The sequence below is a fragment of the Mandrillus leucophaeus genome, unplaced genomic scaffold, assembly GCF_000951045.1.
Source record: "Mandrillus leucophaeus isolate KB7577 unplaced genomic scaffold, Mleu.le_1.0 Scaffold119, whole genome shotgun sequence".
Classification (NCBI taxonomy): Eukaryota; Metazoa; Chordata; class Mammalia; order Primates; family Cercopithecidae; genus Mandrillus; species Mandrillus leucophaeus.
This window is the reverse complement of record NW_012100209.1, coordinates 3,825,963-3,844,141: the sequence shown is the minus strand read 5'-3', so window position 1 is coordinate 3,844,141 and position 18,179 is coordinate 3,825,963. Positions and strand designations below refer to the sequence as shown.

Below are 18,179 nucleotides of genomic sequence, written 5' to 3'. Positions count from 1 at the left end.
CAACTAATAAACCAGTATGCAGCAATTTAAATGTTTATTAAAACTTACCAATCAGAACCTAACTTCCAGCTTTGCTTATTCAGAAAGGATTGACATTTTCTTGCCACACCATCTACTAAAGATAAGACATGCAGTTTCAGATTAAATTAAACATGCCATTTCTGTATATTTGGGTTATCTTTTATTGTTTTTGAAAAAGCAAATCATTCTGAGAACTTATCTAAATTTTAAAGGTTGTGATTTTCAGGGTATCAAAATATTTTGCAAATTATTTTCTTTAACAACCTACCATAGTGTCTGAAATTTAGGCACTTGTGATTCTTATGGGCTGTTAAAGCTAGATATAGATAGATAGACAGAAAGATAGATAGATAGATAGATAGATAGATAGATAGATAGATAGATAGAAAGAAATAGACTTAGATATGGAATATAGACGAATGGTATATATTGCATCACTGAAAAAAACCTTCAACTAATTTATCAGACCAAGGCTTTGAAGTGTTGTATGGATAAACTTAAGATTCTTGTGTGTGCCTGTGTGTATTTATATGTATGTGAGTTTTGGGTTGGGGAGTGAAAGAACTAGGAAAATATGTGCCTCAAGGGAGGAAAATCAGGAATGGGGCAACAAAGTGTACTCAGAGGAAGCCTGAGTAACAGATGGGGAACGATGTTACTAGGACAAGGTCATGAAACAGGAAAGGGTGTCAGAATTTAAAGCATATCTGCCCTCTAATGTATGAAATTTTTAGAATATGTTAATTTAATTTTAGCTCTTCAGTGGGTTATGCCTAAGAATTAAAGGAGGCTTTAAGAAATAAAATGCAACCTTGAAATAACTTTTCTTTATTGGGTCCTAATAAAGAGTTTCAAATGCCACTCTCTGTGACAAATCACACACATGTTCATTGCTACATTTCTGGAGTCTTGAAATTTGCAACTGCCAAAACTAATAAAATAAATAGTCCTTTTTCTTCCTAGGAAGAAATTATTCTAAATTTAGAAGCCAATTCCCAAAAGAGTTTATGCTATTGAGAGAAAATTTGTGAAGAGTCTATTAGTTACTTTTTAAATGCTGCCAATTTATAAATGCTGTTAATTTTTAAATGCTGTTGACTTGCAAGAACAGTTAATCATTTATTCAATATGTGAAAAGTACTTGACTTCATCTAAGTTTACAGTTGCCCAAATACAAGGTCAGGAATGAAGTTAAATATGTCAGCATTGTACTGCCTTCTTGTCTTATTTCTCCTTCCCTCTATCACTTTGACCTCCTGTGCCTTCCAAAGTGAATGAGGTAACAATTCGAATGCTGATTGCTTGTGAAAAGGGCATCTTTATTCATTGAGACAATCCTTCTAGGCTTAAAATCAACCCAAAATCAAGGAGAAGGGTAAGACTGTAAAGTATTGGGGTACTGGTGAGTCTTCATACATATCGCTTTATGAATGATCACTTATGTCACCCATATGGAAAGCCAATTCTAGTGAGTGTATTACATTCTCGGTTCACAGAATAGATGATTATTTAAATTTTAAATTTAATGATAACGAAATCTTCTTATTCTTTTATAACCAATTTGATCTATTGAAGTGTTCTGTGTCTTATGTCAAATTATGTAAAGGACTCTCCTAAGGCATAAAAAATAACTAGTACTAAATTTCTTAGTATTTCCTGTGTCTCATTTGAGGGAGAGGTATGGATATTGCAAGAGGGAAAGAAGTTGGGAAGGGCAAAGACCTGGAAATTAACCACACTATGCTTGTTATTCTCCTAGGGTCTCATGATTCCTTCAGCTTCTACATTGATGAAGCCTCTCCAGTAGGTCCTGAACAGCCAGAAACTGTCCAGAATTTTGTCTCTGTGTTTGGAACTGTGGCCAAAAAGCTCATGAGGAAATGGTTGGCCACTCAGACAATGAATTTTACTGGCCAGCTAGGAGCTGGAATTCGTTATTTTGATCTTCGAATTTCCACCAAGCCCAGAGACCCCGACAATGAACTCTATTTTGCTCATGGTTTGTTCAGTGCCAAAGTCAATGAAGGCCTTGAGGAGATCAATGCATTCCTCACAGATCACCATAAGGAGGTAGTGTTCTTGGACTTCAACCACTTCTATGGGATGCAGAAATATCACCATGAAAAACTGGTCCAAATGCTGAAAGACATCTATGGAAATAAAATGTGCCCAGCGATTTTTGCCCAGGAAGTTAGTTTAAAGTACCTGTGGGAGAAGGACTATCAAGTGCTGGTCTTCTACCATAGTCCAGTGGCTCTGGAAGTGCCCTTTCTCTGGCCCGGGCAGATGATGCCAGCACCCTGGGCCAACACCACAGACCCTGAGAAACTGATCCAGTTTCTTCAAGCATCCATCACTGAAAGAAGAAAGAAGGGATCGTTTTTTATATCTCAGGTGGTGCTGACCCCCAAAGCTAGCACTGTAGTCAAAGGGGTGGCAAGTGGCCTCAGAGAAACAATCACAGAAAGGTAAGTGTCTTTAAAATGTCAGGGGGAAAACCTCAAATAATTTAACTTGAATTCATAGAGCTCATAAGTGATGAAGCTAAAATTCACACTTACGTATGTTAGGTCCCCGGGGCTGCAATAACAAAGTACAACAAATTTGGTATCTTAAAACAATAAAAATATATTATCTCACAGTTCTGAAACCTAGAAGTCTGAAATCAGTGTCGGCAGGGTTGGTTCCTCCTGAGGACTCTAAGAGAGAATCTGTTCTATGCCTGTCTCCTAGGTTCTGGTTGTGGCTGGCAAGCCTGAGTGTTACTTGGCTTATACATACATCACTCCAGTCTCTGCCTCCTTTTTCTCATGCCATTTTCTCATGTGTCTCTGTGTTTTCCTTTGCTTATAAGGATACTAGTCATATTGAATTAGGGCCTGCTCTAATAACCTCATCTTAATTACTTCTGCAAGGAACCAATTTCCAAATAAGGTCACACTCACAGGTAGCAGGGGTTAGGACTTTAACATGTCTTTTTGTGGACCACAGATCAACCATAACCCCATGTATTTTGACTCCATGTCTAGTTGTCTTTTCATAGCACCCTTTTTTCACATTTGTGTGTTGCTTTATAGATTGCAATATCCTTTCTCCACCATTTGCAGAGTCTTTTAATATCCCTAATTCCATTTGAAATGCATAACAACCCTGAGAAGTAGGTATTGTCTTACAGATTTAAAAAATGAGGTTCAAAAAAGTGATATATTTTTCCTAAGACCGCTTCAACAGTGAATGATAACATGGATACTCAAACTCTATTCTCAAACTATATCCTATGCCTTTTATACTACATATGCAGCCTTATAAGGAATGGTTACCCCTGAGACAGTGGTCACTTCATTGGTCAAGCCCAGCTAAACATGTAGAATGTTCATTACCTGTGAGGTATAACTTGAGCAATCACAGGTTTTTTCCTGCAAGTGTGACACAATATGCTGAATTATACATATTATTTATTCTTTTGAGGTAAAATGTTAAACAATGCAAACATCATCTGAAGAAAGAACATAAATCCTTATCAGATCTCTTATTTTTATCTTTCATTGACATTTTGAATTACGCTAAAGAGACAGAGCGTGAATGTTTTGCTTGGACTCAAGGTCTTTGTGGAAAAAGACAAAAGATGAAGAGAAAAGATTAGGCAGTGAAAATAGTATGTGTGACCTTGTGGCATAGCATATAGGACGGGGAATGAAAGGAGTTAAAGCTTGGAGTGGTGCAAGAACACATTTTCCTGAAATCTTTTAGCCAGGCTACAGAGACCCTCATCCTGTGAGCAATGGGGAGCTAGATAATAAAGTTTAAAAGTAACATGACTTGACATGATCTGCGTTTTATGTAATAATTGATGCAGCCTGGAGGATTGATGGAATGGAGAGAGTGAGCAGTTGATAAGTGCTTAGAACTGTTTCAGCAAGGTAATGCAAGCTACACTGGGGAAGCAAAAAAACACAGAAGCGGATAATATGCAAGCAGTGAAAATTAAAATGGTTCGGTGACTAGTTCCATATGTGGTATAAATGGGAGAAAAGAGTTCAGGATAAGCAGGACAGGTAATGGAAGCATTCACAGACTCAGGAAACAAAGACACAGGGATTTGGGAGGAAGTGGGGAAGGTACCATCAGGGTCATGCTGAATTTAAAGCATGAGTAAGGCATTCAAGTAGATGTGGCTAATTGATCATTAGAAATACAAGCCAACTCATTTGGGGGTTGTTGGCATTTCTTGGTGGTGGAAACTCCAAGTCATTGGAGTGGAAAAGTTCTTCCATATAAAATCAAAACTTTCTTCTGTTATTCAGAATGGTCCATTAGCTGGGACTGCTCTGTTCCTTAAAATTTAAATAACATTACCAACCATTCATTGTAGAGTCTATTAAAGTGCCTGGCTTTCTCTATGATTTCTGCTAATGTCTACATTTCTTCTATTTGTATGGTAGGAGCCCTTTCTACTACTGGATTATATCATTTTATGATTTAATTGTCCCACACAGTCTGTCCATGTCCCATTCTGAGACATGAAACTTGCTTCATGTTCATTTCCACAATATTTTTTAAATTTTACTGAAGATCTGAAGAGGCCAGGAATGGCTTATAATCACAATAATGTACATAATTTAAAATCGAATTTTAGGCTTGTCTTTAATTACAAATCTTCTGCCCTAGGATAACAGCCCCTGACAACATCTGCAACACTGTATACCTCAGCTTCATATCCTCTGACTGAATCTTCTCCTCCTTTACCATTTTTCACTTATTTTCTTTCTTTACCCTTAGATTGCCTTTGAGACCCAACATTCTAGATGACTGTGTAACTAGATTAACACATCTAGATGATTATGCCTAACTAGTCAACTCTCTCCAGCTTCCCAAGCCTAAACTCAGCTAGTTGCAACAAAGTATTCATCAAAACAAGAGGGCTTTTTGCTTTATAGGACCGCTGTCTACAAATATTATTTTTTCTGCTAATTAGTAATTTACCCCCTTTCTCACAAACTTAGAAAGTGAGGGAGTTGTGTACATATAAAAATGTGTTGTTTTTAACTGTATCCCATAGAGTCCCCAGATTTTGAAGAATCTCTGATGGGTCACTAGAGGTGGTGAAAAGGCAGCAGGAGCCTGGGAGGGAACTGACTCCAACTCCCTCCATTCTCTCCATACCTTGAATGAAAGAAGCTTCATTTTTAACTTTGACATTTTGGGCATGATGCAAGTCTTCCTATCAGCTCTTCCAGCTTCCAGCATAGTTCTACGCTTAGGAAAACACTTACTCATATTAAATGCTTGCTTTGCATTTTAGCCAAGAACTTTACCCTCATTTTACCTGTGTAGAGATCATCCTTTGAAGAAGCCAAGAATTTACTCAAAGATAAACGGTTTTCATTTTTGTCCTCTTATGTCATTTGATGTAATTTAGAAGTTTTCAAGTCATAGTTAAACTGCTTTTTGGTTACTCATGCTCTAGTACACTACTACTAAAGTAGGATTTGTGGGTAAAAAAATCAAATCAGTTAGGAAAGTGCTGAACATTATATTCTACACAACTCTCCCAAAGGAGTCACAGTGTACATTAGCATATAAAAGGCACTAAGGAATGTTTTAGTGATGAATCCTATTTAAATTTAACTAATGCAGTGTTTTCCAAGCACTTAACTTTTGTTCAGGTAACACTTATTAACAGCACATGGAATTAATTTTTAAAAACTGCTCTCAGCCCTTTAATTCAGAACTTCTTATTTGCCTCTCTAGCTTATATATTTGGAAGAGTAGAGTTGTATCATTGACAAGAAAAAGGAACAGAAAAAGAAATTTTAAAAGTAGAAATGAAGACTCCATATGTAGAACTAATTCTTTCCTCTATAGGATTATGAAAATTACTTACAAATAATTTGCCAATATATCTGAACCTTGTCATTATAGATGTGCTGACATTCTCCAGTGGAGTTTAGTCTCAGAAGTACTAGAAAGACTTCCTTTTTAACCATTTGCAAAGCTGTATTCTGAATGTTATATTAATGTGAAGCTCAGTTTTTTGTTTTGGTTTGGTTTGGTTATTGGACATACTCCAGCCTTCTGCATGGAACCTACAGGAAAAGCTTATTGTCAGCTCTGGGGTCATGCCTTGCAAAGGCAATTTACTAATACTTATCACTTATTCAGTGAAGGAGCACTTGACTCCCCAGAACTTGTTGGCTTTCTCTTCTTACCAAGTGATGAAGCCTATGAAGTGAACTGATTCTGACATTGTCCTCTTTGCTTTTGTGCAAAAGCCATTCATTCATAAAGTCCTATGATGGCACCAAAAGTTGTAGTAAGTTCTTCTGTGCCACGAAAGGAAAGTTACCAGGCAATTATAAGACTGCTCTAGGCCTTACATATTTTCATCTGCAAAATTTGGAGTTTGAGCTAGATTACCTCCAAGATCCATTTCAGTTGTAAAATCCCACAGTTCTAAGATCCTGTATTTGACTAGCTAGTTTCTCTACAATTTTTAAAATCATACCTAATATTTGGGTTAACAAAACTCTGAGCACACACATTTAGAAAACAGCATTTAGAGTTGTGGGTGGCTTTCAGGGAAACTAAATCCAGCCTGGATTTAGGTACCATAGCTTTCAATCTGGCCAATGGTTCTAAATACTGCAAATTCATTTTCTACACTGTAGCAATGCCAAAAGACACAGATTTTTATTTCTTAAAGACTTATTTTTAATTTCTTTTTCAAACACCAGTTTTTGCACCCCACCCCCACGCAATTCACACATTCTTAAAAAGAAGGTGTGCAACTTGAGTAAAGTCCTTTCCTAATTTGTAGAAGTTTATTAACTTACAGGTTTCTTTTAATTTAAAAAATGTAGCCATATTACCTGCCTGAATTTTTAAGCAGCAATGCATCTGTGCAAGTAAAGTGATGCTGAGTTAAATTAGACAATATTTGTTCAGGCCAACAAGTTAGATAATGATTAATATAACAATAATAATAACTGTTATTATTATTATGGGCTATTATAAGGGTTCACTATCTGTTAGATCCTTTACTGTGTTATATTCATGAGTAGGTTCAATATTTATAAAACCTCCAAGTGTAGGTACTATTGCTATCCTATCTTAACAATAAAGGGACTGAGCCTTAGAAGTGTTAACCAACTTAGCTGGATAGCACAATTAAGAAAAGGTGGATTCAGGATTTAAATTTAGGCTGCTCTATCTGTTCATTTATTCACAAAAGCAAACATTTAAATGCCTAATCTGTTCTAGACACTGTACTTCAAGTGACTGATCTCAGATACGCAGTCTTATAACCATTACATAGTACTATCTCCCTGCTATTTGTGAGAATCCAAAGAAGTGACTGCAACTTTGTTTTCATCTTATTAAATGACAATATCTAGATCAAATTTGGCAGTACATTCAGGTAGACTGAGTTCAATTTAGTACTTATCTGTTGAACAGCTCCTATGAGTACGGCTCTGCATTAAGTGTTGTGAGGCATATTAAAATTGGTATTTGCTATTGTTCCCATCAAGCATCAAGTAGGTTTGAAAAGACAAGAACATGCAAGACCTAAACACAAATTGGAGAGAAACAGGAGAGTTAAATATCAAGACTTATGTGACTTAGAGGAGAGAGATATCTGGAAAGATTTTGGCTGGCTTTGACAAAAAGCACTGTGATAGGCAGAGATGGGTAGGGGTAACTTCTCAGGATGAGGAAATAGCAAGAGCAAAGCATGGAGGTAGGAAATCTTAAGGACAAGAGAAATCAGGGTTGGTTAGAGAAACAGAGTGATATGCAAAGGAACATGGGGGATGACTCGAGGAAAAAGTGAAGGGGGAGATTATGGTTGGCTGAATTAGGCATATATTAGGAAGATATTGAGGAGGGCAAATCAGAACTGGACCTCCGGAGATGAAACTCACCTAATTATGTAGGTTGAGTAAGGAAGGAAGAGACTGAAGATGAAGCTACCAGTTTAAAGGCGGAAACAGAGTAGCATGCCAACAAGTGTTTAGAAAGAGAGGTAAAAATCCTGACATGGTTTGACTTCAGCCCTACTGACAGTGCTGCCCCCTTGGAATACCATTTACAGTATCATTTTATATGGATGACGTCCCTTGGAATTGGATGATGGGTAGCCCTGGCCACTTAGTCTCATGGTCACAGTGATCACCTTTTGTAAGGCAGAATTTTTAGGATGTGGTTGTGAATATACACCAATATTACCCAGCTGGGCAAAGGAAGACAACTGTAGTTGTTGAGCCCACATTATGTGTCAGGCACTGTGCTAAGAGCTCTACATGATTTGTGTCCATTTAAGGCCTTGCAGCCTTACAAATTAGGTATTATTAAATCCATTAGAGGTGGAAATTGAGGCTGAGAGATGTCTAATACCTTGCTTTAAAATCCCATATTAAAGTCATGCCTTAATTAATAAGCTAGGATTATTACATAGGTTTGTTTGACTCTAAGTCCCATGCTTATTCTTACAGATTAGGTAAAATTAATATTGGCACTGGCTGCATTTAATACATTATCTGTCATCTTGGAAGACAGAGTCAGATCTAGGGGTTTGGGAAAGTGAATTATGCTGGTGACAGAGTGGGCAAAGCTAAGAGAAGAGAAGGTCTGTAGTGTATGGCTTTGCCTCAAGAAAGCAAACCCTGATAGGATGGTAGCATGGAACCCCCTAAGGAAGCATTGACATAGAACATGAAAGGAGTTAGAGATGACTGGGCTTAATCCTTCTTGCCTTGTGCCTATTGCTCATTTCACCATTTCTTTTTATTAAATAAGGAAGTTGAAGCCAAGAGGAATGCTAATTGATTGTGCAAGGACACAGAGCTAACTGGCAGCAGAGAAAGGATTAAAATCCAGGACTCCTGGCTCCCAGTCAAAAGAAGAGACACCCCAGAGAGGGATAAGGCCAGAGGATAAACAGAAAGCCTAGGGGTGGAGGGGGCAGAGCATACCAGGCTGCACATACCAACATGGACGGGCTTTCAGTCTGCGCTGCACTCAACACTGCATGGTGCCCTGGAGTCTTGCCAGGAGGGAATGCGGGTAAAGTCAAAGGACTGGGCCACAGATTTTATGCTGGGCCTACTTTCCCTGGACTTTCTCTTTCTCTCTCTTTCTCTCCCTCTCTCTCTTTCTTCTACTCTTTTACTCTCTCTACATCATGAACCCAAAGGATTCTTTATTTCTCTCCAATGGGGACACACTCCAGCTCACAACCCGCCTGTTGCCCAGTTTGCGTTTTCCTTGCCCGTACCCAGAAGGGATGGGTCTAGTCTCTTGGAAGTTTTTCAGCTGCAGTGCCAGTCATCTTAGCAGTTTGGAGAGCCAGGAAAATCCTCACTTAGAGGCTGAGACTCAGAATGGTTCAAAGTCAGCTATACTGACATGAGACAGTACCTATCTCCATAAAGAGCAGCTTTCCAGCCCCGCCCTTCCACCCTAGGCCATGTCCCAAGACAGGTCAGCACAGCAGCAGAGCAGAGCAGCTGACAATGGATATTCAACAGATGGGGAAAGCGATCTCCTCAAGCTACATATCCATGAGGGGAAAGAACACCAAGGAGACTATGGAAAGCTAGTGTTCCAATAATCATTGTTTTCGAAAAGCTTTCACCATAAGATTCATTTGTTCGACCTGTCTCTCTGTGTCTATAGATATGTATGCATACAGATACTTATATGTACTTGTGTCTGTGTGTGTATGTCTGTTTATATGTATGTACATGGCTTCATTTGTACAAGTGTTATTCCTAATTTGCAATTTAAGAAACTGAAAGTCAGAATGGCTAAATAATTTACTTGGATGATGTTATAAGTCAGTGCTGGGAGCAATTTAGAATCTTTCTGAACCACTGGAAAGCGGATTCTGGCTTGTAAATCAAAAGGAAGCTCCAGAAAACAACGCTTTCCCAGCCCAGGACTTGGCAAACTGGAATACACTTATGGAAATTTTGTTACAATGTAAATTCCTGGGTACCACTTTCAGAAATTCTGATTCAGTAGTCTGTGGTTCAAAGTGTTTAATTCTTAGCAGACTCAAGTGAGCCCCACTTCAAGTAGCACTGCTCTGCTCATACCCACAAACAAGCTGCACCTTAATCATCCCTACCGACAAATTAACCTGGTTTTGGTTAACCTAGAGAACATAAACCCCAATATTTATTGGTGCCCTCCTCCCTAGGCTCAGTTAGTTCTTCCTAAAATCTAAGTTACAACTCCTCTACCCACAAGACCTGCCAGATTTAAGTTCATATTTCCTTGCTGTATCACTCAGATAGTACCTATCAATGATTTCCAAAAAAATAGCCCTCAGCTTTTGGCATCTTCTGTCTTCTGTGACTTAGTTTGATCCTAGAATTATTGCGCTAACGGGCTAAAAAGCACATTCTCATGTAAGAAGACTTAATAACTTCTAGACTCAGTGTTTCCCACCAAAGCCAATTAACATTACAGCACTGCATCCCAACTGCCTGCCCAATGCTAATTTCAAACACGATGAGAAAGAAGAAGAAGAAGAGGAAAAGGAGGAGGAGGAGGAGTTTCAACTGAAGAATTATGAGTTTCATAAATTCAGAGAGAAGAGAGCTTTATTTCTTATAAAGGATTGCCACCTGCAGGCTGGCCATTCCATGGGTTGGGAAATGTAGCCTCCAGTAGAAACTGAGAAAGGTACTTCAAGGAAAGGAAGGGTGAGACAAAAATTTAGGCTGAAAGGGTCAGCTAAGTATACATATTCAACAGGTTGTAGGAGAATCTATGAATATTCACAAAGTGGGACGGTTGCATTTATAAATAAGTAAACATACATATTTCATAAGCCCTATGTTCACTTCTGGGTGGAGACTTAACATTTAAATGCATTAAAATTAGGTCCTATATGTGAAAAAGTGAAACAGAGGACACAGAGGCATGTTATGTGCAGTCTCTGTAAACTGACCAGAACCAGTCTACGATTTGGTGTCTCTGATCAGGAAGACAAGCTGGTCAGTTGTGTTGAAACCACAAAAATGTGGGGAAGTTGGATGGATTGATTTCTGTTTAACTCTTGGGAAAGAAAGTCTTTTAGTGGCAGTTAGTGAAGAATGGAGTATAACAAGGCATGTCCAATCTCCCATCCCATCATTGCCAAAAACTCAGTTGTTTTTGTTTTCTTGTTTTGGTTTGTTTTGAGACAGAGCCTTGCTCTGTCACCCAGGCTGGAGTACAGTGGCATGATCTCAGCTCACTGCAACCTCCGCCTCCCAGGTTCAATTGATTCTCCCACCTCAGCCTCCCGAGTAGCTGGGATTACAGGTGCATGCCACCATGCCCAGCTGATTTTTGTACTTTTTGTAGAGAAGGGGTTTCACCATGTTGGCCAGGCTGGTCTCGAACTCCTAACCTCAAGTGATCCGCCCGCCTCAGCCTCCCAAAATGCTGGGTTTACAGGCATGAGCCACCATGCAAGGCCAAGAACTCAGTTTTTAAGGTTTCTCTGGAGTCCTTTTGGCCAAGAAGGGGTTGTACTCAGTTGGCTGGGGGGCTCAAGATTTAATTTTTATTTCTCAGAAGGAAGAAGATTCTGTACCAGCTTACAGTTGTGAGACTGTGTGACAGAGGAGTGAGTTCAGCCTGTGTCCTCTGGGGTATGGCAGGAGGAAGGGTTGTCTGTAATTCTCCATTTTAACAACTTTTGACCCCCAAATTTTTGAAACAAGAGTGCATATAAAAACTCTCTTTCTCCTTCATTCTGCTGATGTTGTATGATTAAAGAAGATTAAAATACATTTAAATACAGGCAGGCAGTTTTCACTGTTTCGGAGAGGTTAAAGCCTAGAGAAGGCTCCAAGTTATTGAGAAGTCAGACATCTATTCAGTGCCTGCTCTGTGTGTGTGTATGTGTGTGTGTGTGTGTGTGTGTATGAGCGACAGAGAGAAACAGAGAATGAATACATATACTTTTCTGAAAAACTGTGGCATAGGATGGAGATTCTCCTACTTTAGTAAACCTCTCTGGATCTCAGTTTTCTTCTATGGAATTGCTGGGCAGATTGAATTTAATTTCTAAAAGAAACTAGCTTAAAATATAGCTAGTATGTATAGCTAGCACTTACAAAAAAAAAGTTGAAAGGAGGTAGGTTGATGGGGTAGAGAGAATAAAGATGGAGTATCCAGGCAGTAGGGCTATTTAGTCAGTGAAGTAGTGACACAATAATTTGTGTGGTTTTGTCAGCAACCGAGGGAAAAGGGAGATTTGTTTGGAATTTCAAATGAACCATATAATGAGATATCAGTAGATGAATGAGTAAAAGGTGTCAGATTCAAGAAGTAAAATGGACCACATGTGGAAATCTCAGTTCACATTCCACAGTCATGAGAAGGGGGCCTGCAGGCCAGCTCTTCCCTTCTGCTCTATGCAGGCAGGGCTCCTGAGTGGGGCACAAATCCATTCAGCTGAAAAGCTCCAAGAGACATAAGTATTTTGTGATTGTCCTTTAGCCAAAGATCCCCAGGCACAAACATTTGTTGAACATGCAGAGTTTACTATTTGTTGCAGCGATGGAGAACATACCACGGGGTTCATACATGAGACATCCCGGTAAGAGGATGCTAGAAAGGACTTACAAGATTGGGCTTAGGTTGGGTGACTTGAGGGAGGGTCTAAGGAAGCAGGGGTTCTCTCTAGATCAGATGCTGTCAGAAAGCAAGGACTAGTCTATATTTGGGTATTTCAACAAGCCTAATCCGTAGGGCTAGAGCAAGATCAAACTGTAATTGGTAAAGGAATCACAGTCACTTATTTTAGTGAAGAGAGGTGGTGACCTTATCTGAAGTTGGTATTGTGGGAGATTGCTTATGTCCAACAGGAGAATAACATGGCCTGGTTTTAAGTGTCTGGCGAGTTCTCAGTTGTCAGGGGCTGCTTTTTCTTTCCCCCTTTTTCAATAACATGTGAAAACAGAAATATCACTTATTCTCATTTGGCTTAAAAGCCTCTAGTATAAATTAGTCTGTCCATGTGCTTTTTCTTTGTTCTTTTTCTCATTAAAACACTCGAAGTTGTTTCTATGCAAAAGCCCAGACCATTTTGATAATGAGGCAAATCAAAGAGTTGGTAATATCCTAACTGAGGGATTGGCTAGTGAAAATGTAAACACTTCAAATTAGGCTATATTGACAGTCAACTTGACTTTCTTTCTCTGTGATCTTAAATTTCTCCGTCTACCCTTGGAAAACTGTTGAAATTTCCCAGATGATGGAGAGACGGGGTCCAGGGCAGGAAAAAAATAGAACACAGCTCTTTGTAAAGGGAATTGCTGTTTTTTTAAAATTTGGGAACATTCCAACCGTCTTCCTAAGGTTTCACAACTCATTCAGGGCACAAGGAAGCACGAGATAGGATACAGACTGTCATATTTTCAGCTAAATTGGTTTGTTGTCCTCTTTCACAGAGGGAGGCATGTTTTTTTATCGGGCTTCTTTGCATGGGTGCCCCTGAGGGCTTGCAATCCAGATGTTTGTGCTGAGTGTACTTGATAGACGGGGTTTTCAGAGACTGACCTACTGATAAACAAGGGTGACTCTGACAAGTATAAATGGCTAGTCGAGTGAGGTGATAAAAGCCAAATCCTCTCTGTCAAAAACGATAAAAGGGCAAGGAGTTGCTGTAAGCATGTCCTACCTAACCAAATCGTTATAGAAATATTAAATAACGAACTAACATCACTCTAGGCAATGAGATGTCAGCTTTTAACTTACCACATTTGGTTGATAAAATGTTGTTTTCTATAATATTTTCAGTGTAACAACAGCAATAAAAAAGTTAAAACTGTGAAATTTTCTCAGAATACCTGACCTTGGAGGATTTTACAAGAAAATACTGCATGCATCAGTTGCAGGCATTAGTATTTGGCTTTGTTGATTATAGCACAGATCTTCTGGCTCTTGCTCTGTATGTCTGGGATTGTAGCCTATTGCTAATTAACTTATTTTAAAGTATTAACAATAATTAGACAAGAATGGCTAGAGACTTGATTGTCATAATTGATTTTTTGCAGAAATCACAATTATATCTTGAACTTTTCCTTTAAAATAGTCTTTCCTTCCACCCCCTCATCATTATTTCCCTGTGGCCTCAGCTGTTAAGAGACAAAAAGCTTACAAGTTGTTTCTGGGGCTGTGACATCCTATCTGGAGGAAGCAGTATGTGGCAGTGAGACTGTAATGTGTGATTTCATTAGTGAACACTAAAAGCACAGGTTGCCCTTTGGAAATGGATGTGAGATGTAGCCAATATAAAACAGACCAAGTTCACTGTGCTGTCTGCTACTTGTCTGAATACTGAACAAAAAAGTTGTTGCCTATATAATTTACCTCAGGTTCAAAAATTAACCAGTCAAAAAATAGATAATAACTCTATCAAAAGCTGTTAATTGGCTCATCATGGTGGCTCACACCTGTAATCCCAGCACTTTGGGAGGCCAAAGCGGGTGAATCACTTGAGGTCAAGAGTTTGAGACCCGCATGGCCAACATGGTGAAACTCCTCTCTACAAAACTACAAAAATTAGCTGGGCATGGTGGTGGGCACCTGTAATCCCACCTACTCAGGAGGCTGAGGCAGGAGAATCCCTTGAACCCAGGAGGCAGGGGTTGCACTAGGCCCTGATTAAGCCTCTGTACTCCAGCCTGGGTGACAGAGCAAGACCCTGTCTAAGAAAAATCAACCAAACAAAAAAAAGACAAAAACAAAATCTACTAATTAATGGATATCTTTCAGTTTTTGTGGTTCATTTTCAAGAGTTTAATTCACATTGCCTGTTTTTCTAAATAAAGCTAGCTTATAATGAATAGATTGTAGGAAAATTTGATCAAGTGTATAGTTTAGCGTCACTAAATTCAGTCTGTTAATAGACAGCATATGTCGATTCAGAAGAGTCATGATGGATCTATTGTTAAGTATCCTGAAAACTTTGTTTTTTCTTGTCTCACTTTCACATTGGCTGGTTAGGGGTTACTTGGTTATTTAATAAATTTGACTCTATTGCTGTTCACAAGCAGAGCAAGTGCCACAGACATTTCTACATGGTGTTATATGACACAAGGAGAATTCCACACCCTTGAGCACACACAACTTATTGCCACTGTATGCTCATGTGTCCACATCACTCATGTGTCCACAGACCAAGAAGACCCCAAACACAATATGGCCGAGTACTCTTACAAATAATGAAGATGGAGAGGCTTTTTAATACTGTAAACCATGAGGAATGACATTTCCATGTCTCCTGATGCAGGCTGTTTATAGAAAGGCTGCTTCACTTGTCCACCATTTTCTACTCCAGTTAAAAAAAGGGTGGTCAGCTGTAGACTGAAAATGTTTATGTGAAAAAGAACTAAAGGCAAAAACCTCATGATTATCTCAATAGCTGCAGAAAAGGTTTTTGATAAAATTCAACATCCTTCATGATAAAAACTCTCAATAAATTAGGTATCGAAGGAACCTACCTCAAAATAACAGGAGCCATATATGACAAACCCAAAGCCAACATCAAAGTGAATGGGAAAAAGCTGGAAGCATTTGCCTTGAAATCCAGCACAAGACAAGGATGTCCTCTCTCACCACTCGTATTCAACATAGTATTTGGAAGTTCTGGCCGGAGCAACCAGGCAAGAGAAATAAATAAAGGGTATACAAATAAGAAGAGAGAAAGTCAAACTATCTTTGTTCGTGGATGGCATAATCCTATACCTAGAAAGCCCCATTCTCTCAGTCCAAAAGCTTCTTAAGCTGACAAGCAACTTCACCAAAGTCTCAGGATACAAAATTAATGTGCAAAAATCACTAGCGTTCCTATAATCCAAGAATAGGCAAGTAGCTTATAGTGAATTTGGCTCTATGCCAAATTATGAATGAACCAAATATACAGCCAAATTATGAATGAACTACCATTCACAATTGCCATAAAAAGAATAAAATACAGCTAACAAGATAAGGGAAGGACCTCTTCGAGGAGAACTAAAAACCGCTGATCAAAGAAATCAAAGATGACACAAACAAATGGAAAAACATTCCATGTTTATGGATAGAAAGAATCAATATTGTGAAAATGGCCATACTGCCCAAAGCAATTTATAGATTCAATGTTATTCCCATTTCCAGAAACAGACACATAAAAAAATGGAACAGAATAGAGAACCCAGAAATAAAACCGCACACCTACTGCCATCTGATTTTTGAAAAACCTGACAAAAACGAGCAATGGGAAAAGGATTCCCTATTTAATAAATGGTGCTGGGAGAACTTGCTAGCTGTATGCAGAAAATAGAAACTACACCCTTCCTCAAGCCATATACAAAAATCAACTAAAGATGGATTTAAGACTTAAATGTAAAACCCAAAAGTATAAAAACCCTAGAAGAAAACCTAAGCAATACCATTTAGGACATAGGCACAGGCAAAGATTTCATGATGAAGATGCCAAAAGCAATTGCAATGAAAGCCAAAATTGACAAATAGGATCTAATTAAACTAAAGAGCTTCTGCACAGCAAAAGAAACTATCAGCAGAGTAAACAGGCAACCTATAGAAGGGGAGAAAAATTTTGCAATCTATCCATCTGACAAAGGTCTAATATCCAGTATCTACAAGGAACAAATTTACAAGAAATAAACAAACAACCCCATTAAAAAGCTGGCAAAGGACATGAACAGACACTTCTCAAAAGAAGACATTTTTATGGCCAACAAACATTTGAAAAAAAAGCTGAATATCATTAGAGAAATGCAAGTCAAAACCACAATGAGATACCATCTCATGCCAGTCAGAATGGCGTTAAGTCAAGAAACAATAGACGCTAAGTCAAGAAACAATAGACGCTAAGTCAAGAAACAATAGACGCTGGTGAGGCTGTGGAGAAATAGGAACATCTTTACACTGTTGGTGGGAGTGTAAATTAGTTCAACCATAGTGGAAGACAATGTGGCAATTCTTCAAAGACCTAAAACCAGAAATAATTTGACCCAGCAATCCCATTACTAGGTATATACCCAAAAGAATATACATCATTCTATTATAAAGATCCATGCACATGTATGTTCATTGCAGCACTATTCACAAGAGCAAAGACATGGAATCAACCCAAATGCCCATCAATGATAGACTGAGTTTTTAAAATGTGGTATATATACATCATAGAATACTATGTGGTCACAAAAAGGAGATCATGTCCTTTGCAGGGACATGGATGAAGCTGGAAGCCATTATCCTCAGCAAACTAATGCATGGACAGAAAAGCAAACACTGCATGTTCTCACTTATAAGTGGGAAAGGAACAATGAGAACACATGTACACAGCGAGAGGAATGACACACACTAGGGTTGGGGGGAGTGCATCAGGATAAATAGCTAATGCATGCTGGGCTTAAACCTAGTGATGGATTGATTTGTGCATCAAACCACCATGCACATATTTACCTATGTAACAAATCTGCACATCCTCCACATGGAGCCCTGACTTAAAAGTTGGAAATCAAAAAAAAAAAAAGAAAATGTTGATGTGTGCTTGGGCATGTATGTGTTTGTGCATGTGTGTGTGGATGCAAGTTGTGTGTTGATAGGGGTAAGAGAATAGTTTGAAAATAAGTATTACCACAGACTTCTCTTTTCACCCGTAAGTATTCATTGCTTTCTTCCTGCTTATTAAGGAAAGAAGAGTTTCACATGCAGTGTGATCTTATCTCCCAATTGAAGATATAAATGATGGTCTCCTGAAAGTGCTCAGATACCCCATATGGTACTTTTTCACCTAATTTCATGATTGTCCTACGTGACATGCATTTACATTCTTTTAGCTTGCTCTGAACCTCATATTTTCCTTTAGTGCTTTTCTTGAAGGATTTATTTGGCAGTGTAGTTTCAAAAGTTGTCTTCTGTTTCCAACATTGTGTGGCTTATCTCTGTGATATTTGGGGGGCTTTTGTATATCTATGACTCTTCTTAAAAATTGATGTGGGGTGCATGTTCTCACTCATAAGTGGGAATTGTACAATGAGAACACTTGGACACAGGGTGGGGAACATCACACACCGGGGCCTGTCGTGGGGTGTGGGGAGTGGGGAGGGATAGCATTAGGAGATATACCTAATGTAAATGATGAG

At 38.7% G+C, this 18,179-nt stretch overlaps 1 protein-coding gene across 1 annotated transcript in view; it reads left to right on the top strand.

Moving 5' to 3' along the window:
- The window catches only part of PLCXD3 (phosphatidylinositol-specific phospholipase C, X domain containing 3), a 188,856-nt gene that overhangs the window by 122,073 nt on the left and 48,604 nt on the right, over positions 1–18,179 (top strand). The window contains exon 2 of the mRNA XM_011966387.1: positions 1,781–2,489. Within this exon, the coding sequence (XP_011821777.1) occupies positions 1,781–2,489 (709 nt within the window). The remainder of the gene's footprint in view (positions 1–1,780; positions 2,490–18,179) is intronic.